This window comes from Bufo gargarizans, chromosome 10 (genome assembly GCF_014858855.1).
Source record: "Bufo gargarizans isolate SCDJY-AF-19 chromosome 10, ASM1485885v1, whole genome shotgun sequence".
Lineage (NCBI taxonomy): Eukaryota > Metazoa > Chordata > Amphibia > Anura > Bufonidae > Bufo > Bufo gargarizans.
In genome coordinates this window covers 112,909,684-112,927,304 of record NC_058089.1, presented here as the reverse complement: position 1 = coordinate 112,927,304, position 17,621 = coordinate 112,909,684, and the positions used below count along the sequence as shown (strand labels likewise).

At 42.8% G+C, this 17,621-nt stretch overlaps 1 protein-coding gene across 1 annotated transcript in view; it reads right to left on the bottom strand.

Annotated features, from left to right (window-relative positions):
* Window positions 1–17,621, bottom strand: part of LOC122920102 (sodium/hydrogen exchanger 5-like) — a 144,164-nt gene that overhangs the window by 44,468 nt on the left and 82,075 nt on the right. The window contains exons 7-9 of the mRNA XM_044269311.1: window positions 13,930–14,107; window positions 7,584–7,804; window positions 7,094–7,296 (exon numbers count right to left, since the gene is read on the bottom strand). Coding sequence (XP_044125246.1) covers window positions 7,094–7,296; window positions 7,584–7,804; window positions 13,930–14,107 — 602 coding nt within the window. The remainder of the gene's footprint in view (window positions 1–7,093; window positions 7,297–7,583; window positions 7,805–13,929; window positions 14,108–17,621) is intronic.

The following is a 17,621-nucleotide window of genomic DNA, read 5'->3' as shown; positions in this document are numbered from 1 at the left end:
ATCACTAATGTTAATGCTCCATGCCTCTGCAGTCTGCATCGGGTCTTGGCACTCTTTCACGGAGCGGATGCCACGCACGGCATCCGCTCGTGTGAAACAGCCCTTAATTTTTTAATTTTTTGGGCGATTGTTTTAGGTAAGGTATCATTTTTGCAGGATGAGATGACGGTTTGATTGGCACTTTTTTGGGGTGCATATGACTTTTTGATCGCTTGCTTTTACACTTTTTGTGATGTAAGCCAACAAAAAATGGCTTTTTTGACACCGTTTTTATTTTATCTTTTTTACGGTGTTCACCTGAGGGGTTAGGTCATGTGGTATTTTTATAGAGCAGGTTCTTACGGACGCGCCGATATCTAATATGTTTACTTTTTTTTTTTTTTTACATTTAACACAATAAAAGCATTTTTGAAACAAAAGTTTTGGATTTTTTTTGGCGATTGTCTTACTTAGGGGCTCAATTGTTGCGGGATGAGGTGACATACACCTTTTTGATCGCTTTGTGTTGCACTTTTAGTGATGTAAGGTGACAAAAAATGTTATTTTTTTTTTTACGGTGTTCACCTGAGGAGTTAGGTTATGTGATATTTTTATAGAGCCAGTCAATACAGACGCGGTGATACCTAATATGTCTATTTAAAAATATATATATTTACTTTATTTTGGGAAAAGGACGCTTATTTTTTTACTTGAAACTTTATGGGGGGTTTTTTTTATCATAAAAAGCCACTATTTTTCACTTTTTATATTTGTCCCACTGTGGGACTTCACCTTTTCAGGGTTTTATCCCTGTTTCAATTCAGTACAATACATTCTGTATTGTACTGAATTGAACTGTCAGCGTCTTACACAGCAAGGGCTGTTTCACACGAGCTGATGCCGTGCGTAACATCCGCTCCGTGAATGACAGCCAAGACCCGATGCAGACTGCAGAAGCACGGAGCATTAACATGATTCATAATGCTCCGTGCCTCTGCAGTCTGCATCGGGTCTTGGCTGTCATTCACGGAGCGGATGTCACGCACGGCATCCGCTCGTGTGAAACAGCCCTAATGGTCCATTCACACGTCAGTATTTTTACCTTTCCAGATAAACGTTCCTTTTTTTTGCAGATCTGTTTTTCAGTACAACCTTCAGTTTTTTTACTAAAGTGCGTCCGTGTTATAACCGATGCTGGTGGATGCAGCACGGATCCGGCTGCCAGTAACAGCCGGATCCGTGCTGCCGATTGCGGCGCCGCAAGTGGGGGAGAGGAAGGACCGCAGGACGAGAATGCTCGTCCTGGAGCGCCAAGTGCCGGCGATTTAGAATGAGCATTCTCGTCCTGGGTCCTTAACGTGTTAAGGGTGCCTTCACACCTGTTCGGAAATTCCACCAGAAAATCAGCAGGTGACGATTTTTACAAAGTTGCAGATTTTTTTTGCGTGAATTATGGTGCGGATTTCATTGCAGATTTTTTTGCAGTGTGTTCCACTGTAGAATCAATTTCCCTATGAACCGAATGGAGATATTCTCATACAGGAAATCCGCAAAACATAACATTATTTACGCTGCGGAATGTAACTTCCACTGCAGAATAAAACAGAAGACAATTTCAAGCCCCCCTAGGATAACATGAGGAAAGTCTTGGTGCTTCATTTATCAAAACTGTCTAACAAGAAAATTGTCTTAGTTGCCCATAGCAACCAGGGTTCACATTTCCCTTTTTCAGAACACTTTAAGAAATGAAAGGAGAACTCTGATTGGTTGCTATGATTGGCTATTGGCTATTGGTTTTTCTGTTACAGATTTTCTTTTGGAAATTTCCACCATGTCTGAGAGCTCTGTAATAATGCCTATTACTAGCGGCATGCATGTGCTGTTCCGGGCACATGTACAGCTAGAAATAGATAGTGGCCAACCTCATTAAATGGTGCAATTAGCACTATGGGGCACATTTAGGCCCCTTTCACATGAGCGAGTTTTCTACGTGGGTGCAATGTGTGACGTGAACGCATAGCACCCGCACTGAATCCTGACCCATTTATTTTAATGGAAAAAACTGAACAGCTGAACGCAATCGCAGACAAAATTGACTGAACTTGCTTGAAAAATGGTGCGAGTTTCTCTGAACGCATCCGGACCTAATCCGTCACGCTCGTGTGAAAGAGGCCTTACAAAGACCAGCGTTTTCACGCTGTCCTTTGTTTCCCCCTGCGCTGCTAGAGGATAAGCCTAATTTATGACAAGTTGTTCCCCTCATCATGAATTTTGCTATCCTCCAGCAGCCATGTGCCCCAGCATCATCCGCACCTATAATGCAAACACTTGTATCCGTTCATAACGGATCCGTCTTGACTTACATTGAAAGTCAATAGGGGGCGGATCCGTTTTCAATTGCACCATATTGTGTCAATGAAAAACTGATCCGTCCCCATTGACTTACATTGTATGTCAGGACGGATCCGTTTGGCTCTGCATCGTCAGACGTCTTTAAAACGCTGCAAGCTGCGTTTTAGTGACCATCTGAAAAACGCAACGGAGACCAAACGCAGCCAAATTGATGCATTCTGAACGGATCCTTATCTATTCAGAATGCATTGGGGCTGAACTGATCCATTTTGAGCCGTTTGTGAGAGCCCTGAAATGGATCTCACAAGCGGAACCAGTGTGAAAGTAGCCTAAAATAGTCGCAGGTCCCTTGATAAATAACTCCCTATAGCGTTTTAGTCTCAGAAAACTGCAGCATTCTTTTCGGTGTACATTTATTTACTTATTCAAATGAATGGGTCTAGAAACTAAAGGGATGCATCCGGACGCTATAATGACATATCCGTGTTTTGTGAAAGGAAAGGGACGGTGGGGACGGTTGTTTGAATCTAGCATTACAAGGTGTTTGGATGTGTGACCGTGAACAGCTAGTCTGCAGATTTTAGTGACTTCACTGACTTGTCCCGGGGGTGAATATTCACCTCAAGGGCAACCCGGGCTTTGTTCCATTGTGCATGTCACTGTTTAGATGTAGACATGGCTGGTCAGCGAGGGAGGAAGCATCTGTAGTTTGCTCGCTTACAATGTGCTTCCTTCTATATCTGCTTATTAGATTTGTGATACAAGAAGCACATACAGGTGTGCACTAGGCAAGTTATGGCTATGATGAAGTGTCAAAGGTAGATGTCCCAGGTGTGAAGCTGAAAGCTCTTGGTCCGTACACAAAAGCTATACCTAGTACCCACACAATAACCCTATATGATGGCTTCACACTACGTTATAGTCATTTCCAACTTCTGGCTCTATAGCTACCGTAAAGTCACAGGCTGGAGGCCACTGCCATATAGGACTATATACAATATAAAAATCCAGCTATAACGAATATATTAAGAGCGCTCTATAAAGAACGACCCCATCGCTATGCAATCATTAGAGTTTCACATATAAAGCTTCTCATTGGGGGCTACGAATGGGTCGTGTCCACATGTGACTGCTACTGCTGCACCCGGTATAACTAGGACTCTGGATGGGTCACAGCTCAATGATCAAAAATCACAGAAGTAGACAAGAAACAATTACCGGTACAAAGAAAGAGTAAAGGAGTTCAAAGAAAAAGAGCTCTTTTTCCCCATTTCTGTTTGCCATATCTGGCATCTACTTGGCCACTTTCATACCAGATTAAAAGGAACTTTACTTTACACACTCCCATCTATAACTAGGACATGAAGTGTTGCAATGTAATACAGATTCTGCCACCTAGTGGAAATGTTGTTGAACTGCAGGGCTATAATGACCAACGAGGGGGCAAAAACCTATTTAGTCTCTATATAACCCACTTATATGCTAAGAGCTAGTTACAGTATTTTACCTATAAAGTACTGTAGTCTATGAACAGGGCTCACCATACGCTGGCAAGTCGACGTATCAATGACAGATTACAGGTATAGTAGGAGTAAGATTTCTATGGCTGTACTGTGAACATTGGTTTGAAGATAGATTCAGACTTAACAAATGCAGAATCTCCGTAAAAAATCTGCAATTGCAGAGGTGACCAACCTCAACATTTTCACATTAGGAAAAAACTGTATGAAAACTGCAATAATAGAGGCTGGATGCAATTCTCATTAATGCTATGATTTTACTGTGACTGACAGACATTTACTCAAGAGCTGCACTCACTATTCTGCTTGTAGAGTCACTGTGTACATACATTACTTATCCTGTACTGATCCTGAGTTACATCCTGTATTATACTCCAGAGCTGCACTCACTATTCTGCTGGTGGAGTCACTGTGTATATACATTACATTACTTATCCTGTACTGATCCTGAGTTACAGTGTATATACTGTATTATATTCCAGAGCTGCACTCACTATTCTGCTGGTGGAATCACTGGGGCACATTTACTTAAGTATTGACATCCTTTTTTAGTATAAAAAATGCAGTTTTAGACAGCATTATTTTTAGTTGCATTTACTACTGAAATTGCGCCTGTTTTTTAGGCTTTGACTACTTCGATTTTTTTAGACTAATTTAAAATGTTTTCTAATTTTAGTGATTTTTTTCGGACCTATTTTTGTAGGTGTGCCTTTTATGTACCTAAATTTGTCTCAAAAACAGTCTATTCCACCCCAGGGCTCTCGTACTTTTCTTTATTTGTTTTGAGTAGTGAAGTGCGACTTTTTTGCATTAAAAGTAGCACTTTCCTGGAGACATGCAACTTTGTGCCGTAAAGATATGACTTTTTTCATGCGTAAATAATTTTGTCGAGTATTTGTTAAAAGTCACCCATCAGTTTATGAATTAGACGAGGCGTACTTTTTTTAGTCTGAACTCTGGTGGTTCTTTTTCAGTTAGGGCTCTTTCACACGAGCGGATCCTGTGCGGGTAATCCGCTTCGTGAAAGAGAGCCAAGCCCCGCTCCGGACAGCAGAGACACGGAGCGTTAACATGATTGATAATGCTCTTTACCTCTCTGTGACCTTTGTACTACAAAATCACAGTGACAATTTTATCTCACTGTCATTTTGTAGTAAAAAGATCACAGAGAGGCACGGAGCATTAGCAATCATATTAATGCTTCGTGTCTCTGCTGTCCGGAGAGGGGCTTGGCTCTCTTTCATGCAGCGGATTACCCGCACGGCATCAACTCATGTGAAAGGGCCCTTAGGCCCCTTGCAGACGAGCGTGTCCGGATAAGGTCCGGATGCGTTGCGGCAAACCCGCGCAAGTAGGTACGCAATTGCAGTCAGTTTTGCACGCGCGTGATAAAAAACTGAATATGGTACCCAGACCCGAACTTCTTCACAGAAGTTCAGGTTTGGGTTCAAGGTTGTGTAGATTGTATTATTTCCCCTTATAACATGGTTATAAGGGAAAATAATAGCATTCTGAATACAGAATGCATAGTACAATAGGGCTGAAGGGGTTAAAAAAAATAAAAAAAAATATTTAACTCACCTTAATCCACTTGTTCGTCCAGCCGGCATGTCTTCTGTCTTCTTCTTTGAGGAATAGGACCTTTGATGACGTCACTGCGCTCATCACATGGTCCATCACATGATCATTTACCATGGTGGTAGATCATGTGACGGACCATGTGATGAGCGTAGTGACATCATCAAAGGTCCTTTTCCTGTGCACAGCAAAGAAGAAGACAGAAGAGAAGCCGGGCTGCGCGATCTAGTAGATTAAGGGGAGTTAAATTATAATTTTTTTAAATTTAACCCCTCCAGCCCTATTGTACTAAGCATTCTGTATTAAGAATGTTATTATTTTCCCTTATAACCATGTTATAAGGCAAACTAATAATGATCGGGTCCCCATCCCGATCGTCTCCTAGCAACCGTGCGTGAAAATCGCACCGCATCCGCACTTGCTTGTGGATGCTTGCGATTTTCACGCAGCCCCATTCAATTCTATGGGGCCTGCGTTGCGTGAAAAACAGAATATAAAACATGCTGCGATTTTCACGCAACGCACAAGTGATGCGTGAAAATCACCGCTCATGTGCACAGCCCCCACAGAAATGAATGGGTCCGGATTCAGTGCGGGTGCAATGCGTTCACGTCACTCATTGCACCCGCGTGGAAAACTCGCTCGTGTGAAAGGGGCCTTAGACAGGTTCTTATTAATTTAGACTGCTCTAATAAGTACGTCCATGAAAAAAGTCTGTGCAGAAAAAAGTTGCATGTCTCTCGGAAAGTGCGACTTTTAATGCAAAGAAATCGCACTTCACTCCAAACAGACAGAGAAAAGTATGTCAGCCCTGTAGTAAAGTAGAAATTAGACTCTTTTTGCAACAAATACAGTTGCAAAATAAGACACAAATACATAACTGGGTCAGAAAAGTCAGAAAACTTCTGAATTTGTTTAAAAAATATATCAAAATAGGCAAACAAGGCGCAACACCCTCAAAAAGAGGCTTAATTTCAGTAGTAAACGCGACAAAAAAATAAGACTAAGGCTACTTTCACACTAGCGTTCGATCGGATCCGTTCTGAACGGATCCGATCATAATAATGCAGACGGAGGCTCCGTTCAGTACGGATCCGTCTGCATTATTTTAGCATAAAACAGCCTAAGTGTGAAAATAGCCTCGTACGGATCCGTCCAGACTTTCAATGTAAAGTCAATGGGGGACGGATCCGCCTGAAGATTGAGCCATATTGTGGCATCTTCAAACGGATCCGTCCCCATTGACTTACATTGTAAGTCTGGACGGATCCGCACGGATCCGCACGCCTCCGCACGGCCAGGCGGACACCCGAACGCTGCAAGCAGCGTTCAGCTGTCCGCCTGTCCGTGCGGAGGCGAGCGGAGCGGAGGCTGAACGCCGCCAGACTGATGCAGTCTGAGCGGATCCGCATCCATTCAGACTGCATCAGGGCTGGACGGCTGCGTTCGGGTCCGCTCGTGAGCCCCTTCAAACGGAACTCACGAGCGGACCGACGAACGCTAGTGTGAAAGTAGCCTAAGACAGCATTTTGTTAGACGAAAAACAGGCGCAAACACTTGAGTAAATGTGCCCCATTACCTTCACTACCTTCACTGTATATTAGTAATAACACAAACCTAACTGAATCCTTCTAAAACAAGAAGCACAGCTATAATTCACCTACCTGAAACATGACTGTAAAAAACACCACCACGATCGTAGTTGCCACAAAATAGTCTTTAGCTTTCACTTTTCTCCTATCTAGCAAAATGACTAGAGCAAAGGCGACTGCACCCCGAATGCCACCGTACGACATCACAACTTGGTCTATCCTGTCCAGTGGGAGGAGTCTAAAGTGGTTTAAAACGCATGTCTGCAGCACAACACCTAGGATACAAAATGTGATTATTTCATAATTGGCTTCGCTTTAACTTCAGTCATCGTCATTTCTGGGAGAACTTTAAAAGGCCTTTAGGAGGCCAGCAAGAAGACACCCCCCAACGTATTACTTAAAATGTCCAGCCTGCATCGTACTCCAGAGCTGCAGTCAAAATTCAGCTCTGAAGCCTGCAGAATTAGTGAATACAGCTGTAGACTAATATACTATACATATAGTAATTATGAAAATGTATGCATTTAGAAATATTTAAAGGGAAAAAAATGCAAAACCTCACCAACAGCCCTGAACACAAAGATGAAGAGGAGTGTGGACAGCACCAGGGCCGTGTCCCACATCCACTTGGAGGTGTCCACTGCTGATATTCCAAGGAAGATGAAGATGATCGTCTCAGAGCTGCTGGCTAAAGTCTTCATCGTGTACTTGACAGTGGTCCTGGACTTGTTGGAGATGTTTGCTTCAACATATTTTTTGCAGCACAAGCCACAGAATGTCACCCTGTGCAGAAATTATAAAGATTTCTACCATTACGTAGCTTTCACCATGCACTATACATATAACCACAAATCTATGGTTAAAAAAAACTACATCTCTCATGATTAATGATTAACCAAATGGAAAAACATAAACCACCAGCAACCCTCTACCCAGAGCAAACAGATTACCTGTATTTTCCAACTGTAACACTAGATGGAGCTCCGACTTTGCACTTTCTTTGGGCCTCACATTTTTTGATGTTTTGATTATAACTTGCAGCATATGGAACATTTATTGTGTTGTGAACCCCATTACTCAAAATACAGGCTCGAAAACTGGCAGATCATCTAGAAAGGCAGCTCAAGCATAATCACTGTGTAGTGAAAAATTCTGACATCTCCTCACTTAGGCCCCTTTCACACAAGCGAGTTTTCCGCGAGGGTGCAATGCGTGACGTGAACACATAGCACCCGCACTGAATCCTGGCCCATTCATTTCATTGGGGCTGTGTACATGAGCGTTTTCTTTCATGCATCAGTTCTGCGTTGCCTGAAAAACACAGCATGTTCTATATTCTGTGTTTTTCACATAGCCCTGGCCCCATCCGCAAGTGCGGATGCAGTGCCTTTTTTCACTGATGGTTGCTAACACTCGTTTTTTATCACGCGCATGAAAATCGCATCAAAGCGCATTGCACCCGCGCTGAAAAAACTGAACAACTGAACGCAATTGCAGACAAAACTGACTGAACTTGCTTGCAAAATGGTGCGAGTTTCACTGAATGCACCCTCAATGCATCCGGAGCCAATCCGTCACGCCCGTGTGAAAGAGGCCTTACTTTGTAGTTTAATTGCTCCCCACTTTCAAGATCTCTGCTTGCTAATTTTTGTTTACATTCTGAGACTAGAAACCTGAATGATCTAGCTCTGATTAATAGCTGCAGGGTTCATAACAGTGTCTCAGAGCTGTTAATGTTTTTCTGGGTTCTCAGCTGCTGGAGGCAGTCAAGGGTTTTTAAATTATGACAACAAGCAAAGATATTGAAAAGTTGAAGATTTTTTTTTGTTAGGCTACTTTCACATCTGTGCTTTCCCTTTCCAATACTGAGATCAATCACAGGATCTCAATAGCGGGCAAAAACACTTCTGTTTTGTCCCCATTCATTCTCAATGGGGACAAAACTCAACTGAACGAAACGGAATAGGAATACACCAGAACAAATTCTGTTCCATTTATTTGCGTCCCCATTGTGTACAGAATAACGCTGCAAGCAGCGTTTTTATATCTGCGATGTGGTTGGAACAAGACGTCAGGACTCACAATGTAAGTCAATGGGGACGGAAATGTTTTCTCTGACACAATAGAAAACGGATCCATCCCCAATTCACTTTCAGTGGTGTTGATGACGGATCAGTCATTGGGGCGACTGGCTTTTTAGGTCATGTGATTTTTTTTTATATAGCAGGTTCTTACGGACTCGGCGATACCTAATATGTCTACTTTATTTGTGTGCGTTTTACACAATTATTTCATTTTTGAAACAAAAAAATCATGTTTTAGTGTCTCCATAGTCTGAGAGCCATAGTTTTTTCAGTTTTTGGGCGATTATCTTATGTAGGGTATGATTTTTGCGGGATGAGATGACGGTTTGATTCGCACTATTTTGGGGTGCGTATAACTTTTTGATCGCTTGCTATTACACTTTTTGTGATGTAAGGAGACAAAAAATTGCTTTTTTTACGGTATTCACCTGAGGGGTTAGGTCATGTGATATTTTTATAGAGCAGGTTCTTATGGACGCGGCAATACCTAATATGTATACTTTTTTTATTTACTTAAGTTTTACACAATACCAGCATTTTTTAAACAAAAAAAATGATGTTTTAGGGTCTCTATGTTCTGAGCCATAGGTTTTAAATTTTTTGGGCGATTGTCTTAGGTAGCGGCTCATGTTTTGCGGGATGAGGAGACGGTTAAATTGGTACTATTGTGGGGGCATATGCCTTTGTGATCACTTGGTGTTGCACGTTTTGTGATGTAAGGTGACAAAAATGGCTTTTTTTACACCGTTTTTATTTTATTTATTTTATGGTATTTATCGGACAGGGTGGATCATATGATATATTTATAGAGCCGGTCATAACGGACGCGGCGATACCTAATGTGTGTGTTTTTTTTTTCTTCTTCTGTTTTTTATTATAAAATAAGGGCAAAGGGGTGTTTTTTTTTTCTTTTTTTACTTTATAAATGTTATTACTTTATTAATTTTATTAAAAACACTTTTTTTTACTTTACTGTATTGTAATGCATTGCCTGTAAGTGTATGAGTCATACACTAACAGGTTGCCTAGGAGACGCAGCCTGAGGCTGGATCTCCTCGGCTCCCGTAGAAGGCAGGTCCCGATGCACGGCATCGGGCTGCCTTCTGAAACATCTAGTCCCCGCCACAGCAGTGTGAGGACTCGATAGGCTCACTCAAACACAAACCCCTTCTATGCCGCGGTCAGCGGCATAGAACGGCATGGAAGGGTTTAATCCGCGGCGATCGCCGATACGAGGGGGGGTCACAGGATTTCAGCAGTTCTGATCACCACCCGCCACGCGCCGGTGATCGGAAATACACAGGGCGTACAGGTATGCCCTGTGTCCTTAAGCACCGGGACATCAGGGCGTACCTGTACGCCCTATGTCCCCAAGAGGTTAAAGTAACTACAACCGGATCCATTCATAACGGATGCAGACTGTATTCTCATGACGGAAGCATTTCTGCTGATCCATGACAGATCCAGCAAAAATGCTGGTGTGAAAGAAACCTTACATACACTTTTGCCCCCCTCCTAAGTCATGCCATAATCATTATTTGGACATGTACAGGACCCCTGCAGTGCATACTGCACATTACTGCAGACACGTGGGCTCCAGCTGATATTGCTTTGAAATTTGCAGAGAAGCAGGTCATGCAATGAGTCACGGAGGAGCTCTGATTTCACCTTTTCCTTTTCACACCGCTTGTGACTCAGCTTTTCCATTATTATTTTTTTTTATAAGGCAGAGAGAAAGTGAGGAAAAGCAAGAGTGGGTGCGATATGGGGAAGCGGCTCCACATTTGACTCTACGCTGAGATGCTGTTAATGGAATTTTAAATAACATTTTTTAATAAAAGTCGTTGCTCATTCTGCACGTTGTACTGGAGGCGTCCATCCCAGGGCTGGGACCATAAGAACATAGATCTCATCTGTATTACATATTAAGTCTGCGCCAGGATTAATTGGGCCATTGAAAGACACTGGTCCCGCTTTGTAACCCACTGTCTTAGAACCACTTACCAACCCATCTCTTCTATACTTCCATACACATCTCTTACATACTGGTAGCATCCGATGGTGTCTGATTGTTTCTGTGATGCTGCTGGGGCCGATGCCATCACCACATGGTGACATTACCACAAACTAACAAAGGAGCCTATCACTTTTTTTCATGCTATCCTTTCGACGGTCATCTATAGAGACCTGCAGAGCGCTAGAGCTTGTACAGCACTTTCCTGGCAGCAGAATTTATTTATGTGCTGCATCAGAGAAATCTGGACTTTACACAGTTATATAGCAAGATAGCTGGTATAGCATACCATTTTTTGTTTATATTAACCCCTCCAGCCCCCCAATATCAGCATGGGAGCATTTTTTTTCGTTTAGATTATTACACTGCTAGGGAGAGGCTTCTGGTGACGTCACTGGCTCTGATGGGCAGGCTTTAGGGCTGCCCTAGCCATTTTATACCCTAGGGCAGCACTAAAGCCCGCCCATTAGTGCTGGTGACATCACCAGGCCCACTGCTAGACAAAAGCCTTTGCCTAGAGGTCCCCATGGAGATCTCTGTACGTCACCGGATCTCCAAAAAATGCCTTTCCCCTGTGCGATTTAACGCAGGGCAAAGGAGAGCATCGGAGCAGGAAATAATCAGAGCTCAACCCAGACAACCCCTTTAAGCTTGTCTTTTTTTAAAGTAAAAAAAAAGACTGGGGTATTTCAAATACCTGTCTTTAAATTGCCTCAAATTTATGATCTCTTAATAAATCAGCTTAGGCTACTTTCACACTAGCGTTTCTATTATCGGGTATTGAGATTCGTAATAGGGGCTCAATACCGGAGAAAAACGCTTCAGTTTTGTCTCCATTCATTGTCAATGGGGACAAAGCATAACTGAACAGAACGGAATGCTCCAAAATGCATTCTGTTCCGTTTGGTTGTGTTCCCATACCGGACAGCAAACCACAGCAAGCTGCGGTTTTCTATCCGTCATAGGATGCGGGCAAGATGGATCCGTCATGACCTACAATGTAAGTCAATGGGGACGGATCTGTTTAACTCTGACACAATAGAAAACAGATCCGTCCCCAACTGACTTTCAATGGAGTTAATGACGGATCCGTCTTGGCAATATTAAAGATAATACAACCGGATCCGTTCATAACGGATGCAGATGGTTGTATTAACAGTAACGGATCCAGCAAAAACGCTAGTGTGAAAGTAGCCTTAGGCGTTGCGGGAAAATGTGCGGGTGCGTTACGGGAACACCCGCGATCGGTGTTCTGTAGATTGTATTATTTTCCCTTGCAGAATGCATAGTCAAATAGCGCTGGAGGGGTTAAAAATTTTTTTTTTTATTTAACTCACCTTAATCCACTTGTTCGCGTAGCCCGGCATCTCCTTCTGTCTCCTTTGCTGAACAGGACCTGGGGTGAGCATTCATTACATGAACAGGGCCTGTGATGACGTCACTCCAGTCATCACATGGTCCGTCACATGATCTTTTACCATGGTGATGGATCATGTGATGGAACATGTGATGACCGGAGTGACATCATCACAGGTCCTGTTCATGTAATTAATGCTCACCCCGGGTCCTGTTCAGCAAAGGAGACAGAAGGAGATGCCGGGCTACGCGAACAAGTGGACTAAGGTGAGTTAAATTATTTTTTTATTTTTTTTAACCCCTCCAGCGCTATTTGACTATGCATTCTGTATTCAGAATGCTATTATTTTCCCTTATAACCATGTTATAAGGGAAAATAATACAATCTATAGAACACCGATCGCAGGTGTTCTCGTAAAGCACATAAGTGATGCGTGAAAATCACCGCTCATGTGAACAGCCCCATAGAAATGAATGGGTCAGTATTCAGTGCGGGTGCAATGCATTCAACTCACGCATCGCATCCACGCGGAATACTCGCCCGTGTGAAAGGGGCTTTAGGCTACATGCACACGACCGTTGTTCTGTTCCGCATCAGAGCCGCAGTTTTTGCGGCTCGGGTGTGGACCATTTAACTGCAGTGGGGCCGCAAAAGATGTGGACAGCACTCCGTGTGCTGTCCACATCCCTTGCTCCGTTCCGTGGCCCCGCAAAAAAAAAATATATAACATGTCCTATTCTTGTCCGTTTTGCGGACAAGAATAAGCATTTCTACAATGGGCCGCCTGTTCCGTTCTGCAAATTGCGGAAGGCACACTGGCAGCTTCCGTGTTTTGCGGACCGCAAAAATTGGAACGGTCGTGTGCATGAGGCCTTTATCGTATTTGGCTTAAGTCTGACCTCTAGTGGTTGTTTTCTTCTAAGACAGGTTCATATTCACTAAGACTTGTCTCATTGGTTTGCTCACGAAAAAAAATCACAACTCTCTCTCTTTCAATGCAAAAAACTGTGCACGTTCCCCCTCAAAACACACATGAAAAATAAGCCTGGTCAGGAATGGAGTAGAAATAAGACTGTTTATGCACCTAATTCAGGTGCACAAAAAGGTGCACCAACATAAATACATAAAAAATAAGGCGCAAAACAAAGACCACTCCAAAATTAGTCTCAAAATATGAATTAGAAACAGCTTTTAACTCCTGAAAACAGGTGCAAACCCTATAGTAGTAGTGCCTCAAAGTATTTTTACTGTATGTATAGATAGGAGCATAGCCATTGTGACCCATTCCTTACACTTCATGTTGCATCAAGAAAATGATGCAAAAATAGAAACAAGGTCACTAACCCCCTCACTAAAGTAACTGTCCGATTCTTGATTGCTAGCTTTTAGATCCAGTCATATACTTATGTGAAGTCTAGTACAGGTCTGCCTATGGCTGGTAGAATGCACTCACGCTAATATAGAAGAAAGCGACACCATCTCTGCGGTGAGGTGGGCGAGATAGACAATCACGAAGATGAACAGAGGTTCTATGATGCGGACACGCTTTGTAAACCGGGTGATGAGGGCGAGCAGGAAAGCAAACACTAAACCAACGGCTGTTCCTCCAAGACTCACCACAAAGAAGGAGCCTGAGAATGCAGTAAGATATAGAGAAATGGAACAAGAAAGCAAAGGCAAAAGGTCACAACATCATGTAATCACACATGGTCATCCTGTCATATACACTTGTGGTATAATGACAGACAGAGCCTGAAGCTCCTTGATCCTTCAGTACTGTCTCTACAGGTCAGCATGCGGATTCCTCAGACAATAATGAGAATCTATGAAAGGATGGTTTGCTGAGAACTTCACTGCACATACCCTGTAGTCTTGACCTGAACCTTATTAACATTAGAGCCAGTCAGAACATATCCAATTATCAACCATATTCCAAAAACTAATGAAAGACTAGGGCTACACGGTTAAATGTATTGCAATGATAGTCTATGGTGTCGCACTGCAACATGCTGCGACTGCGACAGTTGCAAAAATCCATCCAAGTTGGATTTTTTTGTGACTGTCACGTTACAGTATGTCGAAGTGCAACACCATACACTATCGTTACAACAAATGTTGCATTCGTGAGACGCACGTTGCAATGTAGTTGTAGCCCTTTTGTTTCGCAACTGTGTAGCCCTAGCCTAAATCATGGACCTTTACATAGGCAGATTCTGAGCGGATCACCTTGACCATATATATATATATATACTGCCTGTCAAAAAAAAGAAAGGCACCACCAAAAAAAAAAAAAAAAACACTCTTTCACAATTTGAGCCCGATGAATCCTGGCATTGTCATCTTGGAATATGCCCGTGCCATCAGGGAAGAACAAATCCATTAATGGAATAACCTGGTCCTTCAGTATGTTCATGTAGTCGCTGACCTCATTCCTGGAGCACATACTGTTGCTGAACCTAGACCTTACCAACTGCAGCAACCCCAGATCCTAGCACTTCCCCCACAGGCTTGTACAGTAGGCACTAGGCATGATTGGGGCATCACTTCATCTGCCTCTCTTCTTACCCTGATGCCACCATCACTCTGGAACCGGGTAAATCTGGACTCATCAGACCACATGACCTTCTTCCATTGCTCCAGAGTCCAATCTTTACGCTCCCTAGCAAATTGAAGCCTTTTTTTCTGGTTTTCCTCACTGATTAGTGGTTTTCTTATGGCTACACAGCTGTTTAGTCCCAATCCCTTGAGTTCCCTTCGCATTGTGCGTGTGGAAATGCTCTTACTTTCACTATTAAACATAGCCCCGAGTTCTACTGTTGTTCTTCCTCGATTTGATTTCATCAAACGTTTAAGTGATCGCCGATCACGATCATTCAGGATTTTTTTCCCACCACATTTCTTCCTTGAATACGATGGGTCCCCACTATCCTTCCAGTTTACTAATGCATTGGACAGTTCTTAACCCAATTTTAGTAGTTTCTGCAATCTCCTTAGGTGTTTTCTCTGCTTGATGCATGCCAATGATTTGACCCTTCTCAAACAGACTAACATCTTTTCCACGACCACGAGATGTGTCTTTCGATATGGTTGTTTAAGAAATGAGAAGCAACTCATTGCACCAGTTGGGGTAAATAACTTGTTGCCAGCTGAAAGATAATCGCCCATGCAGTAATTATCCAATAGGAGGCTCATAACTATTTGCTTAGTTAAATCCGGGTGGTGACTTTTTTTTGGACAGGCAGTGTATGTTCCACGGGACAGAGAGGCTGAGCATGTTCTGCCATTGAACTGTGCGTAAAATCCACAATGGCAGTAAAGTGTATGAGATATAACAAATCTCATTCAAATGTTGCAGAGTAGATTTTGAATCTGCAGCATGGCAATTCGTACAACTGTGGATTTCACCTTTTTAATTGCAGATTTTGCAGTGGATTTGCAGCCATATCCAGGCAAGAAATGATCTGCCACATGTGAACTTAGCCTTAGGGCTCATGCACACGACCGTATGTATTTTGCAGTTCGCAAAAAATACAGATGACGTCCGTGTGCATTCCGTATTTTGAAGAACGTAACAGCTGGCCCCTAATAGAACAGTCATATCCTCAGGGGTGAGGAAATCGTATCGCCCGACGCCCGGGACATGCAGTTCCGGGCACCGGGCAGGTAGTTTGTTCAGTAGCTTAGCCCTGCTGCGGGCAAGTAGCCCTCCTCCCTACCTCTGCTGTCTGTGTTTCCTTCCTCCGCCTCCCTCACACAATCCATCTTACTACCACCCCCATCATTCTAGATAAGGTTCTGGCTGCACACACAGGATGGCCGCCATTTACTTGCGGCTTTTATTTACACCATTGTACACTGAATAAAATAGCCCCTCCATAACTGGTCTAGTCACATGGGTGTGACGTCATCACAGCCAATTCAAGTACATACACCGCTCTTCTCCACTGCTGAGCTCCGCCCCTTCCTGTTCTGACCACATGGCGGTGACGCCATGTCAGGTCCTTCAGTTCTTGCAGCAAAACCAGAGAAGGTCGTGGTAAGTGATTACTGCTGTGTCTGCAGCCTCATCTCTCTGGTATCAGCCATTATATCATATATATATATTACAGCTGGCTGTGGCCCCAGGATACATTCACACCGGCCCTGTATACAGAGGATATATATATATATATATATATATGTACACAGCCCTGGCTGGCTGTGGCCCCAGGATACATTCACACCGGCCCCGTATACAGAGGATATATATATATATATATATATATATATAGACAACATAGTGAGACAGCCGTGATGTAGTGCATTCTGGACAGAATCCTCTGCTGTGAACGAGGACTAAACTTAGAGTAATTTCACACCACAAAGACTGGAACCCAAGCCAGCCACCTCCCTGCATAAGGAAGTGCGGCGGTGCATTGAAATACGGTTTTGATTTAAAATAATTTTTTGTATCAGAACAAGTAGATTGTCATGAGGGACAAGTAGATCGAGCCCCTGCTTTAGTCCTTTGACAAGTATTTTTTAAATTTTTATTTCCACACCCCTGTATCCTTGTCCGTAATGCGGACATGTTCTATTCTTGTGCGGAACGGACATACGGAAACGGAATGTACATGGATTAACTTCTATTTTTTTGCAGACCCATTGAAATGAATGGTTTCGCATATGGTTTGCAAAACAGGGATAGAAAATACGTTTGTGTGCATGAGCCCTTAGTGTGGTTTTACTGAAATGTTACTTTTTTATTTTTATTTTTAGAAACTTGCTCCTGCAGTTTAGTGCAGCTTTTGATGCAGTTTATTTTTTTAAGCCAAAGCCAAGAATCAAAAATATAAAGGGAGTCCTTATAGTACGCCTTCCTGCTGGGTCCATTCTTGGCTTAATGTTCTTTTTCTAGAAAATGCTGGGGTAGAATTATCAAAACTTGTGTAAAAGAAAACTGACTTAGTTGCTCATAGCAACCAATCAGATTCCACCTTTCATTTTTCAGAGCTTCTCTGGAAAATGAAAGGTGAAATGTGACTGGTTGCTATCGGCAACTACCGGTAAGCTTTCCAGTTTTCATTTACACTAGTCTGATTAATGTACCCCGCTGTGTGTGAAACCACCTTTATAAACCACTCTATTATGGGTTAATTACTCAAT